This window comes from Colletotrichum abscissum (assembly GCF_030869225.1).
Source record: "Colletotrichum abscissum strain IMI 504890 chromosome Unknown Scaffold_6.1, whole genome shotgun sequence".
Classification (NCBI taxonomy): domain Eukaryota; kingdom Fungi; phylum Ascomycota; class Sordariomycetes; order Glomerellales; family Glomerellaceae; genus Colletotrichum; species Colletotrichum abscissum.
Genome location: NW_026850503.1, coordinates 1,030,995 through 1,048,405, shown reverse-complemented (window position 1 = coordinate 1,048,405; position 17,411 = coordinate 1,030,995). Strand labels below are relative to the sequence as shown.

Genomic DNA, 17,411 nt, shown 5'->3' with positions numbered 1-17,411 from the left:
CTCCCTTTCTCTCTCTTGCTGTTCGCCTTGTGCAAGTTTACCCCTACGCTGCTAGAATAGAAACAGCTGTTCTCGCTCGGGCTGTGCTGTTCCGAACGGGTGGATTCCGGGCTCGAAAATGGTTCATGTTGGTCTCAATGGTTCGGTCTGGCCGTTGAATGCGCCCCCAGTCCTCACCCCCAGTCCTCCCCAGATACTCAGCAGTGGCAGATTTTGACTATTGTGGGCTCTCTTGGTTGCTAGTGTAGAATACCGAATGCAAATGGTCTCGATCTCGTAAACTGAGAAGTGAGTGCGGCGCCTTCCGCCGCCTATCGGCCTCCGAAAAGTTTCCAGGCCGGCCGCCCCGGGATCGCCGGAAATTGCACATCACGCAATCTCCATTTTCCACTCTCCGGACTCTACCGACTCTCCGCTCCGGTGCGAGTTTGTCGTTTTCCGCCGTCTCCGCCGGTCAACTTCCGCTTTTGGTCCAATCCGTAGGTAGGTAGGTAAGGCAGAAAAGGAAAAGAAGGGCCGCTCTCATCTCGGTTTCGCTCATGAATGTGGTGACGATTTTTCTGCTCAATCTGCCTTACCACTTTGGCCTCGAGAGGTTCGAGCCGTGTAACTTGTTGCTAGATACGGGCATATATAAGGCTAGGCGCCGTGCTCACGTATCGCTCATCGGCATGAAATCTTGATGAATCGCGGTCCTCCTGAGAATCTCGCGGATTTTCTGAGGTCTTCACAAACACGGGTGGCAGAAAGCTTCAAGCCTTCCGGTCCGTGACGACTTCCGTACTATTATACTCGAACTCATAGGAAGCCCGACGATGCCCATATCAAAACGTGAGAGCACTGTAACATGGGCTCGAGAGAAGTCTACATACTCCCCGATGAAATCTTCACAGTCCCTGGATCTATACCAAGGCATGAAGCTGGTAGAGAAGAAGAAGTCTTTCAAATCGAGATTCTTGCCGTATCTCCCATTCAACTAAACCTCACCCTCTCTCCGATTTCGTCATATCAGCATCTGCATCAAGCACTTTTACCTAGCCCACGGCAAGAATGACCATGTATCGGACACAGTAGCTCAACCTGCCAAGCAGAAGAAAAACACTTGAGCAATAGTTTAAATATAATGGACCCAAGTGAGCATCACATCGCCCCCCAACTCAAACCTGAGGCTAGCCAATTCCAAAATTATTGAAAGGCACCAGAGAAGTGAATAGGCAAAAAAGCAGCTGAGGAGAGCCATCACAGCGAGAGAGTTACGGGTTGCCCAAGGTGTAGATCTGCTCTCACGGGTTCCAAACGTCGAATTTGTTGACTGCACGGCCTGCCCGTAAGGCAATGCAGGGTTCTCTCAGCCAAATTTCGAGCTCAACAGGGCCGGTGAAGAATTCAAATTTGATATCATTGCGAGTCACATGTCATGAGAGCCATGATATCACGCTCACGGCAAGTCTACATGTGCTATTTGGCACTTGCTCACCCCGAGCCTGGGAGACAACCTCTCTCAAAAGATATATAGTACTGTATGTTTAGCCGCCATGGTTGGCAAAGCCCCTTGAGGCATAAGATGCTCTGCTCTCGATTGGATGTATACATTTCCATAAAGATAACTATCAAGATGTCTGAATGTCAAGGCTGGTGACAGACGTGGAACAAAGTGGTATTATTCACCATCTTGTTTGTCCCAGTCGAGCTCGTCACCTTTCTCGACGTGCGACATTACGTCTGAGGAAACGCCTTGAGATTTGGCGACGAGCCTTTGAAAAAGCTTCGTCAGTATCTCACGATGACCGGCGACAGCTTGTGTGGGAACTGGGCAAATGATACGAAACCTTCTAGACCCAATATCCACCCGGACTCCTTCTGGGCTTGCGTTCGTCTGTCGTCTTGGGAAAGTATCACAGCTGGGAAAGAGCAAGGTTCTCAAGGTCGTGGGCAAAACATTGCCTTTCCATGCACGTCATGAAGCAGTTGGAAGCGACGAGAACGGGCGAGGACATCGTCTTATATATGACTTGAGGTGAGGTAAATCAACGGACCTAGTTGATGAGAGAACACCCGTCACAACGGGCCCAGATTCGAGGTATCTTTCAAGATCATGAGCATTGCCACGGCCGGATCATGGAGCGAAGGTACAAACAGTTGCCATTCAAGGCTGCAAACGCTCTTTCAGACAAGTGCGCCAGGCGTCTCTGTGAATTGAGGATATGTAGCGGGATAGGCTAGCTATGCGCAAGGGGCAATATTAGAGCTGGATAATTAAATCCCAAGATTCGGCCGTGAGTGAGCCTCAACGATGTCATGTTCCGTTCTTTCTTAGTCAGTAGGTACATCAGCGAGAGCCTTGTCTTCGTCTTCCTGACGTCACGCTGCGACGCTTCAGCAGTAGTGTTCAATACGAATCGTATCCCAACTTTCGTTATCTTTCTATCGTCATCGCTAACCACCGTCTGCGGACAATCATCCAACATAAACGGTGATCGCAATTACCTTAATCCGTAGCTATCAGCGGTCCTCAACTACGAGTGAATCATCTCTCGTCATACGATTGGGGATGATCACCTTGACAGACCCACGCCAGAGAGACTAGCTTGCATAGCGACAAAATTTCCGTGTAATATTACTTTTGAGTTTCGCACGCGCCAAGAAGTCGCCATGTATCAGCTGTCAGAAACCTTGATAAATGATGCCAATTGCTGTTCCTCTTAAGCAAAGATTAATGAAGGGAGAAGAACAAAGTCAGTCTCTAGATGTCTTGACGACGGTCTGTTTGTGCTAAACGCAACTGGAGATCCAGGACCCGTTTGGGCATGCACAACATTTAGTGCGTATCACGGGCAAGGGGATCGAGAATGCGACTCAAGCTCAGAGATTGAGTTTTCTAGAAGATTATAGTCAAGCACGCAAGCTAGTTAGCCTGACGATTCGACATGATCGACACTTCGTTGGAATGCTCGCCGAGGCTGGAGATGAGATTCGGGGACCGGCATGTGGATGCCACCAATTCGGAATCCGGAAGAGATGTACATCACTCATACCTGTTAGTGTGACATTTGAAGCCCCTTTAATAACCTGTACAGCAGCAAACAAAACCAATTTGCCGGGCTTCGTTGGCGAGGCGAGGAATGGGAAAGCCTGTCATTGCGGTTTATTGCAAGCCAATGGCCATTGTTCAAAGGGAGCAAATGTTGTTGGGATCTGTGTGTTGCGTTGCGAATAGATAATGTGCTACCCACCGTGATATCGAGATGAAGATCCCGAGCCTTGTAAAGGCATCTCCACACCGGAGGCTAGTCGGCGCCGTGGGGCCGGACGGTTTGACTTTGACAGTTGGGCACGGGAGCTAGCGAGCTGCCAATTAGAGGCTCCCTCAGAATTGAAGGGTTGTTGAATTCAAAGTCAAACTCCATCATCGCACTGGCGCTTATATGGTTTGCCCTCGGAAGAACGCAAATCGCTTATGGCGGCTTTTGTCGGAGATGACGTGCCGGTCAGATAGGGACGACCGAAAATGAGGTCAAAATTGGAGAACGTATCGCCCGTAATGCAGGCCGAAAATCTTTCTTCGCCGTGGGAAATAATGGCCTACCTGCGTGACTGGCGGCGCATTGTTTCGTTTCGTCCCAAAGTTCCACGTGCGGATGAGGAGTCGAGGACGGCTATTCAAATTCTGCTGAGATACGGGCAGTGGAAGCAGTCATTGAGTTTTTCTCTTCTGCTGTTGTGAAGCAGAACGTATCTAGAAATGGCTGCCTCGGTAGCAGATGGGAGGAGGCATAGACCCTGAGCTCAAGCCGCGCGGGAGGTAGGCGTATGGACAATGCCGTCGTGTGCCTGAAGTTTCTCTCATGCGGCCTTGCCGTCGCACACTTCCGTGTTCAGCGTGCCTGAATCCTATGCCGAAGCGCTCGTCTGGAGTCAAAGAGGCAACAGTGCTTTGCCGATACCCTCAGTGCATGCTCGCAAGAGACCCATAGGTGTTGACAAACCGACAAGATTGAGCCGAATGCACCAAAGATAGGCGTGCCAATGACTGCCCTTCTCTTGCAAGCGGCGTCGTTCCTTGTCAGAGGATCGAAAAGGGTCTATGACTCTAGGGCATGCAATAGGGCATTCTCTTGCTGGTATCTGTATCCATACTTCGTACTTACCTGGGCCAATTGAGGCCATTGTGAGGGATAAAGAGATCTGACCCTGAGCCCTGTTCCATGTCCGCAGCGTGGATGCGACAGCTGAAACGCGTCTAGAACTCGACGTTGGACCTGCAGTCTGCACTGCTGTAGTCTGTAAAAGGAAAAAAATGCATCTGCGGGCGGGGGGAACCAACTCGGAAGGAGACGCCGCGCCGCGTGCCAACCTGGCGTGGTTCTCTGTGCCTTTCTTGTCGCTGCACCACTGGTTGGACGAGTCGATCCGGGACTCAGGGTTATCTCGATGTGTGCCGTGGGATTTGCGACAGGAGGCGACCGATGTGTTTGTTCAACCCCTTGGTCTGGAGTTCTGCGCATGCAGTGGCAGCGGTCCGATGGCCATCAGGTAGGCCAAGACCAAGCAGGTCGCAGAATGGCGTTTTCGGTACAGAGATGCCGGAGCAAAAATCAGCACGCGGTCGACAGTTCGCGTAGAGGGTGCTCCTGCAGGCGGAATAATTGCAGGAACTCTGAAGCTGCACACCGCAGGCAGACCCCCGCTCAGTTGCCTTTAAGGTAATGCTGATCAGCGTTCTCGTGCCGGGAACCTGGGGTCCCAAGGTGCAGGGCGACAGCACAGGGCAAAGGTAATTGAATATCCATTCTTCCGCTGGTTGCGCGGGCGTATCAATGGCAAGCGTTTTTGTGTCGTGGTCCTTTTCAAAAGACACTTAGGTCACAGGGTTGGAACGTGAGTCGTTATTCTGATAATCGGCAGCACAGGAATGGTATTCTGGTTACGCAAGTCGAGAATCATTTCAACGGAGAGTCGCCGATAGGCCCATCCTTCAAGGACCGCAGTCAGGCCATATGCCATGTTCGGAGTATTTTCCTCTCATTTTGTTCTGTGACAGACATCAGCTTAAGGAACGTGACGTTTCAATTCGTCCCGTCTCCCTGAATGGGGTGGCGGTAGTAGGTAGTAGGAGGCGGTGGTCGCCCGCGTTGATGAAGCTGGCGTTGAGATGGTCCCTTGAATGCTGTTGAAGACGAGCCGGACGAAGGTAGGCATTGGCAGAATATCTAGACACGGAGCGCGATTATTCGACAATGGCAACTTGAAAGTGGAAGCGGTGGGTGTCTGTAGCGTACGTTTTGGGAATAGTTCCCCGGAGTTGAGCATCAAGGAGCCAGCAACCGAGGTGCAAGTGGCTTGTTCCGGTTGCAGGTCGGTTCGACTTTGCTTTTTTGGAAGAATGCACACCAACGGCAACTCTGACAGGTGCAGAAAAAACGACGAACGAGACCGAACATGCCGCAGTTTGCAGGAACACTGGAGGAAGAGGTTGAGTTGGGGGCTGCGCCGTGACGGACGGTTCGAACGATATTGTTGCGATGCCGAGTCGGGCGATAAACTTGTCCAATCGGTCATTGTGTTCGACGAAAAAGTCTTTCCCAAGGCACTGGAACTTTGTACACAAACTTACGATAGCCATAGAAGACCACTTGAGGTTTTCTAGATCCTGGAGACTGAGGGACTGAGGAGGTACGAATTGGCTGGGTTGAGGTTTCCCCCAGATCGGGCCATCTGGACCGCTCTTGCAGGGATTGAAAGGGTCTTGAGGTGCGTGCCTGCGCTAGTGTTTCTGGTTAAGCCTGATACGCTCATCATTGGCCCACACCAGACCAGATTAACCCACATGTAAACTGCAGAGAGCAGGGGTTGGCCGGAGAGTGACCCCTCCAGCCGGGGCAGACCAGGGAAGGCACGCAGCAAAGCCAGCAGAGAGGGGAGGAGAAGGAAAGAGTCGAAGCAGGAGCGTTGGACTAACACCTGCCTTGCCTGCGTTTGAGACGGCAAAGTGTGAAGCGAGCAACTTGCAAGAACGGTCCGGTGCAAGTCAAGACTTCGCCAATAGTCCTTCCTCCTCCTTTCTCTCAGTCTCTCTCCCCTGCCACCCCTGTCATCTGCAGCCAGGATGGCAGCGGCGACCAGGAAGGACCAGGAACGGTCGTGTTAGCGTCAGCCACAGCTCCCAAGATGAGCCGTGCCTCGTTGAATCCTTTACCCATCTGCCACTTTGGGATCTCGTTGTCCCCAAAAATGAACCCAGTCTGGAGCCAGGGGCAGCCCTTGGAGACATGCCATCAACCTTTGCAGCAACGGGCGACTTGGCTTCACAGCCTTTGCTTGACTATCGACGCCTCACTCGTGTCTTTTCCTGCTTGACTTACCCTACTTACCACACTCGTATTAGCACTTCCGACCAAGGCACGTGCAAAGCAAAAGGTAATCAACACAAGCCGCAAGGGGGAACGATAGCACCGGACGTTGGTACTGACTGAGACGAGACCTTTTCAACGGCCTCTTGACTCTCGACCAACTTGGGCAAAGCTGGGCATGTTGGCGTCACTCTACAACGGCCACACCCCTACCCGTCATTTCCCTGCACAATACTCCGTTTTTTGCCTCCATCCTTCAGATATCTTTGGATACTTCGTTTGCGCAATCCCGTCCCAGTGCCCCACGTGTGTGCTTGTGCTTGCTGCACCTGCAAGGTACGTGACCATGTTACGGTGAGATATCCATTTCAAGGTACTTTACATGCTTACTGCGCTTCTTTACATAGCATACTCGTACCGATAAAGACGGATAGCAACACCACTACGCTCGCTTTCGGCGCATTATCCGGACTTGAGCTGGACCTGCAGAGGGGAAGAGGCAGAAAAAAAAGAGGACGAAATTTGCAGTGAAGGTATGTACGCAGTACGAGCAGCAACAACAAGGGGGGAAAGGGTCATAGGCTCGCAAAATACCGACTATCACCCCTGGTCTTTCTCTCTCTCTCTCTCTCTCTCTCCAAAAGTCAAGTTCCGTGCCGGTGGATGGTGGAGTCTTTTCTCTTGCACCGATTCTGCTGAATGGGCTGTCTCTCAGGCCAGACCATCCCCAGTCCACGTCCCAAAATCCCACCCCCGTCCGTCTCTAGACTCTAGATTGGGATTCAGACCCAGCCCAGCCCGGCCCTCTTCTGGCAGTCTGCTTCCACTCGTTTTTGATCTCTGGGGATCCCTCCTCACTTCCTCTCTAATCCCTCCTGTCCCGCCTCGACCGACTCCTCTCTCTCTCTCTTTTCTTCTTGACTTCCACCTCGGGACCACCTCCATCAACCTTTCCGTGTGGTTGTGACCTGTTGCCGCAGACCAGTCGAGTCAACCCTACCGATACTGGTTCTTGTAAGTCGTCGCTTGTAGCTGTCACATACGGGTTGTCCAGCCAGGCACGCGGCCCGTCCGTTCTACTGTCCCTCGACAGATCAGATCCCGTCACGATACGTACATCTGTGTGTCCGCCGACCAACCAATTCAATACACACAGACACAGACCCAGTTCACACACACACACACGCATACTGCGTACGCACACCTTTCACTTCTCGACCTTCTTTTCTTCTTCCAATCTCGTCGACTTGATCGGCCGCCATTGGTCTTTTCTTCCTTTTTGCCGCCGCCAACCGGACATAAGTTTTTGTCTTGAAGACTAACTGCCGCAACCCGTCCGAGAACCTCAACAAGGCCTGCGTCATTAACCTCTCTGACCCTCATTGCTCTCTCGCGACTCTCCGTCTTTCTCTCACCGGACCGTCGCCACGGGATTCCTCACTCCGCCTTGGAGCAAACACATATCATCGACGCTCCGTTACCCCACGCGACCTCGCCTGTCAGTTCGCACATCATATCACCATTGAATCCACCACGGACCTGCTTCTTCGCCTGATTGTCTCTTGATCTCCAAATCTTCAGACGTCAGTCACTAGGTCCCCCCCGGAGACAACCTGCCTCCCCGACGCCGGACACACCCTGTCCGTTCCGCCCGTCTGAAACACTCTCAGTCCTTTCTACAGCACCGCAAGACCCATCGTGTGTCGTGCACTCACCCGCGCTCGTCTCACCCACTCGATTTCTCTTCACCCATCCGCCGTCAGAGTTGCACTCTGCTGCTGCTGTTGCGCCGACGACTGCGTTGGCCCGTCTGTTTGTCGAAGCATTTGCTGCTAAGACGCGCTCTTGCCATTGCTCCGACGTCGATGCCATCACCTTGTAGTCATTCTCATCACCGCAGTCGCTCACTTACTCAATCACTCAACCAACAAACCCGTCTGCTATCCAAGGCCGTCACAACTGCATCCCATCTCTCTTCATCTCTCTATCAAAAGCAATCACAAATCTTGCCTGCTGGGCGAATCACGTCCGACAAAGGCCAAGTCTCGAAACACCAAATGTACGTGATCCTCTTTGGGACTCCCCCTACCCGTGGCCCGGCTGTTCAGGTGTTCCTTGCTTGGAGAGGGTGCGGCCGACTTGAGGCAACCCTCCCGAACCACCGGGAATTCTCTGTACCTGTTACTGGGGGGCCAGTTTGCCTTGAGTGGCCGTGCTGCTTCTACTCTCTCTCTCTCTCTCTTCCGCTTCGCCTCTCTTCCTTCCAAATCCCCTCACACTTATCCGGTGCTGACCTGGACTTTTGTACCATAGATTGTCCAACGCGTCTTTTCATTCCCTGCCATCCTAATTAATCCATTTAGCAATCTGCTATCCTGCTACCTCAGTGTACGCACTTCATTCCTTCGCCGCCTTTTCGTTCCGTTCTTTTCCTTGGCCAACTCGCCACCCTACTGCACTTCAGCGTCGCTCTAGACTTCGATTCTTCCTAATAGGCCTGGGTCCTGTTTTTCAACCTCACACAGTTACACCGCCTCGCATAAGAGCTGAGCGGCCATTCATTTGATCTAACTCTCAGCCGCTCTTTTCTATCCGCGAATCTGCGTCGTCTGCTGCAAGTCGCATTGCCACCGCGAGCCTATACGAGCGTCCCCTCGGACAATTTCAGCTACGCCACCGCATCACTTAACCATTGGCGACCCGCAGGAACCACGGTTATAGAAGCTACACCTGGGTGATACCGCAGAGCGAATGGTCTAATTGTCGTGCCTGGACGTACAGGCATCTTGGAAAGGAAAAAAACAAACAGGAAGTCAGGAGGAAAACGAAACTCTGATGTCGCTGGATCGAATTCACGAGTACTAAATGAGTCAACCCCAATATGGAAGAGATATGGATCGACCGCCAGTTGCAGGATCCGTCAAGCGGGCGAGAGAGCGGGCTCAAGCCGGATTCCCGAGGGAACAGTATTCTCCGCCGAGCGCCACGAGGTTCCCGATAATGGAAGAAGATCCAGACAGCCCCACGGATGTCTCAGACCGGCGTCAAATCGTCGAGCCGACACAATCACGGATACCGAGACTTCAACTACCGAATGGCTTGCAAAATAAAGATGGCAGCCCCGGGCTTGCCATCTCCCGACCGACACAAATTCCACAGTGGCCGCTGCCAGGACCGATTCCGTCGCCCGTGAACAACTCCGATGCGGAACCCTATCGACCTCCTCCGGGCCGTGGACCACCGCCGCAACGACCTCCGCGCCCAAGTAGAGTACCCTCAATATTGGACAGTTCCCGGGTCCAGGATCACACTCCCGTTTTTCAATATACCCCACAAAGCGGACGAGAATCAACGCTGAGCCAAGATGTCTCATCCGCACCGCTTACCCCGTCATCAAGACACACGCAATCATCACTTTCTTCAGTCGGATCGATTCCAGACTTCCCTTTGCCATCGACTCTGCCACCCGTCGCCGTGCCACAACCTGCAGTACCACCGAGACGGAGCGTAACTTTGGGTCCTCCGCCGTCCTCCCGTCGAGGCGACTCATCGTTCTATTCGAATGCTTCGTTCGTCTCGCCGATTCCCGAAGAGAGTCCTCGGTCGAGGTCCCACACCTCTTTCGCTTCCAGCGCTGCTATGCCCGAGAGCTGGGGCAGTCAATCCCCAGGTTTCAGCCCAGGGTATCCAGACGACTTCTACGAGGACGACGCGTATTCAACCGAGGACGAAAACAGTCAAATGAGCCGCGGTACAGGATCGCCATATGGTGATGCAGGAGACGAGAGCAAACTTGTTCGGAGTGCTAGCTTGGGCAAGATGTCGAAGCCTTCAATCGTGATGAACCGAGCCCCAAGCAACGGAGACCCGATGCCGCAGGATGTACTCAATGAACAAGAGTCGCCGCGGCGGTCGCCAGTCCCTCCTTTCCAGCTTCCCGTCAGTCCTTTTGACGCTGGTACAGCGTACTATGAGGCTTCCAGCTCCTCAGGAACGGCCCCTACCACAGCAGCCACCGCCACGACCCCATCCATCTCGGCCAACGCCATGCTAGGCGCTTTTGCCGCTGCCAGTGCGACGGATCCAGCAGAATTGAGGAAGGTTACGCCGTCCCCCCGACCGTACAACCGCCTTTCGGCCATTCGACGACCACCCAAACTCGGACTCGACATGGACTCAGTCAGGCAAATGGAATCCAGGGGTAGCATGACGAGTTTACCGGATCTTATCAAACGAGCAACCCGCCTGGCTGCTTTGATCGATCGGGGACGCAGACCTGCCAGTAGATTCGAGATGGATGACGGTACGTGGCCGGACGAGAAGGCATTTGGGCAAGAGGGGGAGCAGCAGATGTCTGGCGTGTCTTGTAAGTCAACTTTTCAATTTTTACCGCGGTAGTATTGGCTAACTGTTTCTCTAGCTGGTGACAAGCATCAGTCGGGCCTGTCTGACATGCTCGCTGCATTCCCGCCACCTGCGGCCACGACACCAAACCCCCCCAACCGTGGAAGCTGGTTCAGACGAGCCTCACAAGCCTCGTGGCCACTGGCACCGGGCAGTAGGGGCAGCACGCCTCAGCCTGTGACTAGAGCGATGGCGGCAAGAGGATCTCCGCTGGCCAGGCTCGAATCCAACGACGGCGAGTCTTCGACTAAGCGCCGTAGAAAGTGTTGCGGGCTGCCACTATGGGCCTTTATTCTCATCGTCTTTCTCATTTTGGGAATCATTGCCGCCGCAATCATCGTCCCCCTCGAATTCTTCGTATTCCGCAAAAATAGATCTGCTACTCCTCCAGCAGCGGAGCCGGCCCTGACCCAGTGCCAGAACCAGCTCAAGTGCGAGAACGGCGGAACAAACGTCGTATCACAAAACGTTTGTTCCTGTATCTGTATCAACGGGTTCACTGGGCAGACCTGCACCGTGGCCGGAGCAACAGGCTGCACCACCACTAACCTTTCGGGGAACTCTACCTCGACTAATTTTAGTAATGTCACTCTCGGCCAGGCGGTTCCACGACTACTGCAACAATCACAGACGAACTTTACGGTTCCTCTGGACGGTACCGATATTCTTGCGAAGTTCAACACGGAAAGCCTATCATGCATTGCGCAGAACTCGCTCGTGACATTCGACGGACGTTCCACTCGCACTGGAACTATCATTTCAGACACGGATCTCAACGCCAAGGGCGCAATTCCTGTTCAGGTCATCACTATCCTCCCAGGACAAGCGGCAACTATCACGATTGACATCAACGCACCGGGAGGTGTGATCCTACCCTCGCCAGATATTGTTGGTGGATTCACAACACTCACAGGGCCGTTCCGTGTCACAACCATTCACGCTTCCAGCTCCACCATGTGGGCTACTATTCCAATGGTGCCCTCACCAACACCAACACCTGAGACGACTTCCTCTGTAGCCCCGCCGGCAACTACGATCCCGCCTACGACGATACCAACGACAACCACGTCAGAGACCCCTCTGGTCCCCTCAGTACCAGTGTCGTCTGCGCCAGCACCTAGCCCGACCTTCACGGTCACCGAGGAGACATTGGACTTTGCCCGTGTCTCGATTCTTCTCATTCTCGAGAGGCAAACCTTGATGGCGGCGACAACGGCACAGACAGTTTTGCAGCGTTTCTTCACGACTGCGGACCAGGGCACTCGGCAGCAAAGTGGCGGCGTTACGCCCGCCCAGGCACTGAACGTGACACTTGGCGGAGGCAACTCAGTGGACCTTGTCAATTTCCTCATCACCATCCCGGGAGGCATTCAGGTTGGCCGCAAGAGCAGCTGAGAGGCGAACACAAAAAACGATGGCCGACCGCACGATGGTCATGGCGGCGTGCCGAGGCGTGCGTGGAAAAAAATGTACATAGATATGACGCTTAATGAGGTGACTCGGCGCTCCTTCTTATGGTTAGGAGCTCTGGGCGGTACGAGAGATGTGTAGGCACGCCGGCCGACCATGTTGTATAAAAACATTCTGGTGCGTTTTTCTTATTTTCTACGAGCGGAGGACATTTTTGGCAACGCATAGCATCTCGTCGTGTACGAGTAAGTAAAGCGAAGGCGTTGGAACTGAGAGAAGGAAGTCGAAGGAGCTATGCAGATACCACTGATATCAAATCAAGACATAATCACCTGTACACACATGACTGTATTGGTTAATGGGGTGAAGTGAAAAAATGAAGTTGGGAAACCAAAGGGATGTGATCGTTCCAGTTAGCTTTCACGGTGTCAAATGACGTAAAGGTATGTAGTATATATGAGGGACAGAGTGTGTGGGCTGGCTGCTTGTCACGATATTGGCAGTAGGGTTTTGATAGGATGGAAATCCTTATGGGATGTCCTGGGCTCGTGGCAGATTGTCGGGATCGCCGCGGAGGGTTTAATCTCAGCGAACCAAGGATTTGAATCGGCGGGCCTTTGTGCCGTAAGCCGGCGCGGATTGTCTAGATGAACATCATTCAAGTTGACCGAGGTTTTTTCTTTTCTTTTCTTTTTTTTGCAACGTGACTTTGTGCCCGCAGTCTCGGGCTGGTACCACGAGGGTCAATGGATGGTTCAATACCCGGGCTTCAAGACAGAAGTCGCGCAAAGAGGTGAGTACAGGCAGCGGGTCCCACATTTGAAGCTTTCGAAGGCAACATGCTGGTTTTCTTCTTCTTCTTTCGAACAGCGCGCCGTTTTCCCTCTCAGGTTAATTGATTGAGATGTTTGAGGAAGAGACTTGACGGAAGGCGTGGGATGGGCTTTTTGTTTTTTCCCCACTGCTCTACTTCTTGTGTTTCTATGATTACGGATACAGAATTAAAATAAGAATATGTACGACTAGCGGGAGCAACTGAAGTTTTGCTAGAATGCTGTCGTGCTACGTTGAACAGAAAAGTAAACAACGTTCTACGCGACCTCTTGAGAGAAATCGAGGCTGAGCTGAGCCTTGACGACCGAAAGACACGGCTTTCCCAAGGTTTGTGCCAAGTCGCTGGAAGTTGAGATGGGCGGGAGCTTGGCGCTAGGACTGATTGTAAGTTCTTTCCGAGAAGTTTGCTATTTGCCTCTGGTTAGTTAGTTGCAGGTGGGCTTGCGCAAGAATTCGGTGTTTCTTGGCAAGCAGAGTTTGATATCTTTCGCGGTGGCCTGAGCGTTTCGACGTCTTTCTTTCTCGCCTTGTATGTCGAACCTTTAAACCATCTTCGAGAATGGTGTATCTGTTACAGCGCGGACAGCCGGCCTGATTTTGTGTGTACGGATACTCCTCCCCGCTTGAATTCCTCAGTCTCGACCCTCGCCCACATTGTGGCCCTGGACTTATCGTCTGCCGGGGACCACAACAGGGTCGAGAATGGCGAAATTTGAAGTGCCCAGCCCGGTTATCTCAGGGCAAGGAAACATGGCCCCCGCCGCCGGCGGTAGTGGTTTTGGTAGCGCGGGGGAGAGAGCCCCAGGAAACTTCCATGAATCTTTGATATGGTGAATCCGTGTTCAAGGGCATGTCTCTGCTACAAGTGCCGACCTTCTGATATTCAGTTCTTAGTGGACAGAAGTCTCTCTCAGACTCACGCACACTCTGTGCCACTGTGGCTCTGCGCGCGCTCTCTCTCTCTTTCTTACTTTCCAAATTCCCAGGCACTAACAGATCCTCCTCTTCCCCCTTCTCCACCAAAACACCCCTGCGATTTCTCAACCCCCTTTCCAGGCGCAGGCGTGCCAGAGCAAGGGTTCCTGCATCGGTGCCAATCCTTCCCTTCCCAAGTTTCCCCCCCGGTGGCCCACTCCTCCCCTCCTCCATCTCCTCCACCCGCGTGCCCTGCGGCGGTGCTTGCCAACGATGCCCGTTCGCTTGAGGGTTCAGGGTGGGTTTTCTCGCAGTGGATGAGGGAAATCTGTTCGAGGGTGATTGCGGGCTGTTTGTTCGGCGTTCCACAGAGGAGGGGAGGAGGAGGGAGAGAGTGACGAAATGTGGGAATAAGGACTGGAACATTTCTCAAGGCTCATAGTCCAAAACTCCGGACTGAACTGTCAGCCAGAAAAGTGTTCGTCGGGTGGTCTTGAAACCCATCATCCGTTCTGGACCGCCCCGAACCCCTGAACTTGGTATGTCAGATTTGCAGGAGAACGAACGGTGAACACTCAGAGAGACATGCCAGACACAGCCACACAGCCTCCCTCGTGCTTGGAGCAGACGACAGCATCCATGATCTATCAGAGTGACAGAGGAGGCTGCGAGAACGCGACTACGGGTCATCGTGTCGCAGTTCGGCGCGCGTTACCATGTCGGCTCACTTGCATCACATAGCACGCATCCAACGGGAAATAAGGTAAACTCGCCCGTCCCTCCCATCCTGCCATACCCACCATCCACCTCGTGGTTCTTCACCCCTTGCTAAGAAGGGCCAGCTAAGCCCGCCCATTGAGGCTGTGGAGAGACGAACCATTCTCCAGAGACTGCAAGAGAGAGAGGGGGGGGAGAGAAACGGCCAAGTGCGCTACGGATAAGCAGGTACCGTTTAGCGTAGATGACTCCTAGAGAGTACTTACTTTGCAACAGACACACACCCACATCTTTAGAACGCACTTGGGTCCTGAGAGTAGCAATGAATAGCAACAGAGCCCACTTGGCGCCAGCGGATGCCGCTGATGGCTGCAGCATCATTACTCTAATCCCGGCCGCGCCCTGTTGGGCCTGGCCTTGGGGCAGCAGCAAGAGGAGGAGGCAGAAGAAGAAGAGGCAAAGTGACAGAGAGAGACACCACCCAGTCGGGGACGGCAACTGGACCTGGGCTTTTGCTTTTTGGCTCACAAGTGGGTTGGCTGCTCATCCTTGGATGACCCCTTCCTTGCTCTCTCCCTCGCTCTCAATCTGCCGCCATCTCAATTTACCTTACCTTCCTGTTCGTTGGCTTGGCTTACTTTCTCTTCCTTATCCTCTTCCTCTCACTTTCATCCTCACTTCTTCCAAATTGCTCTTCTCGCGGGCCATCCTTCCCCTTCGCCTTCGCCTGACTTTTCAACCTTATTCGCTCCTTTACCTGTCTAGTCAGTCGCCCTCCGTCGAAGGAAGGAAAAAGGTTTCCCGCTTTGGTTCTGTTCTTCTTCCTTGCTACCTACCTATCCACCAGTCAATTCGTTTCTCTTTCAATTCTGGCTGCCCGTTCCTTCTTTTGGCTCCTGCTCATCTTGGGTTGTACGGCGCATTAAGACGACGCCAGCCTTCCTTACGTGGGCCGTTCCTCGACGCGCGCAGACATCACAGTCACGCTTCTGGCGTCGCCTGGCCTGACTGACTCGACGACACACTGTTGGGATCCCTTTCACCTTCTCCCCGCAAGGCCTTGTGTCCGGATCCGGTTTGGACTTGCACTCTAAGCGGTTGAACCTCGACGTTCCCCTCCCCCCGGATTCAACTTCATCCCATCTCGAAATAATCTCAAGTAGCACTTCCACATATCCCCAGAAAACGTAGACAGACCTCCACGCCGTCAACAAACCCGCCCATCATGGACTACAACCAGCATCACCACCCGTCAAACTCAATTGACAACGCCGCATATCCCGGGGACTCAAGCTACCAACCCGGCGGCCACCCTTCCAATTCTATCAGCAATGCCGCCTACCCTTCAGACTCATCCTACCGGCCGTCTGACCCGACGATGCCCACCGACGACAAGCTCGCTATGCCCAATGCCCGTTACTCCCAATCCTACAACAATAATCACAATGCCGCCCCCGGCGCCGCCAACAGCAGTAGCAGTACACAAGCACAAGCCCAATTCCCGCCGTATCCAACCAATGCTCCAGCACCTTTCCAGCAATCGCAAGGCTGGAACCAGGCGCAGAACCACGACCCCTTGTACTCTCCCGCTCGTGGGCCGATAGCACCGTGGACCCCGGATGGCATGTCAGCCGCGAACCCTAACCTCCCGCCACCACCGCCGTACGACCCCTCGAGGCCAGGCACGGGGACTACTAACCCTTCGACGCCTCGCGATCCGATATCACCAAACCCCTCAGAGAGTGCCCTTCTCAGCGGACAGCAGCAGCAGCAGAATGGAGCGCATTCCACGCGATCTCAGAGTACCTACACTAGCACCCCACAGCAAGCCCCCGCACCGGCGGCAGCTCACGTAGCCGACGCGGAATCGGGACAAGGGGAACGGAGCGGGCCGCGCGCCTACTTGCAATCGATGACGGGAGGGATGCCGGCTTATGGCAACAGTCCTGGACAGCTTGGCCCCGTCGCGCAGGCTAGGAAGAAGAGAAAGATGAAGCTTGGCATTCTCGCCGGCGTGCTCTGCGCTGTCTTGGTGTTCCTGATCGCGTTGATAGTGGGCGTGCTGGTCGGCATCGTCAAGGTCAACCAGAAGGATGATAAGCCGCCTCCGTCTAACGGACCGCCGAGGCTCTTTTAATTTGCCGACACTTGCACGAGTGGTACTCCCTCCGTTCCTGCGGTTTATCCAGCCCCGGTTTGAGAGATATTGCCATTCTGCCCTCCAGGTTTCTGGACAACTTCCGCACCAAAGGGCGACACAACTTCACCGATACCCAACTTACTTTTTCCCAACATATTCTCTCACTCCTATTCTTCTTTTCTTTTGTGTTCATTACACCACCAACAAAGCTTGGGTTTGGAAAACTTTGATTAATTGGGCGTCGCTTGCGCTGGAGGAGGATGGATGGATGAATGGATGAGGGGGGAAGGACGACACGAGGAAGCGACGTTTAATGTCTTTTTTTCACTTTCTTTACACTTCTCCTTTTTCCTCCTCGGAAACACACGATTTTGGAGTAAAAACTTACTTGAGGAACGGATTCGCGGAGGGATTAAGAAACACAAGTGAAGCTTTTCTTCTTGATCCTGGGAACACCCCGATAGACGAAAGCTGTGGCTTTGCTGAAGAGCGGGCTGCTCAATGAGATTGAAATGATGTCAAGCGTTTATTTGTTCAAGACTTTTTGACTCGTGATCTTCGTTCCCAGGAAATCTCGTAAGATGCTGGAAATTGGTTTCCTTTGGAATTGGGGGGTGAACTTTGTCCCAAGCTTGGGTATT

General features: G+C 53.2%; 3 protein-coding genes across 3 annotated transcripts; 2 read left to right on the top strand and 1 right to left on the bottom strand.

Annotated features, from left to right (window-relative positions):
• Positions 1–4,688: 4,688 nt before the first annotated feature.
• On the bottom strand, positions 4,689–4,790 carry CABS01_03338 (uncharacterized protein; the record flags this gene model as incomplete). Its single annotated transcript, XM_060536714.1, has 1 exon — positions 4,689–4,790. The coding sequence occupies one exon, from the start codon at positions 4,788–4,790 to the stop codon at positions 4,689–4,691; it is 102 nt and encodes a 33-aa protein (XP_060392633.1).
• A 4,452-nt stretch (positions 4,791–9,242) lies between these two features.
• On the top strand, positions 9,243–12,149 carry CABS01_03337 (uncharacterized protein; the record flags this gene model as incomplete). Its single annotated transcript, XM_060536713.1, has 2 exons — positions 9,243–10,716; positions 10,771–12,149. 2 exons carry the CDS (start codon positions 9,243–9,245, stop codon positions 12,147–12,149), a joined length of 2,853 nt encoding a protein of 950 aa, XP_060392632.1.
• Positions 12,150–15,855: 3,706 nt separating this feature from the next.
• Positions 15,856–16,767, top strand: CABS01_03336 (uncharacterized protein; the record flags this gene model as incomplete). Its single annotated transcript, XM_060536712.1, has 1 exon — positions 15,856–16,767. The coding sequence occupies one exon, from the start codon at positions 15,856–15,858 to the stop codon at positions 16,765–16,767; it is 912 nt and encodes a 303-aa protein (XP_060392631.1).
• Positions 16,768–17,411: the final 644 nt, after the last annotated feature.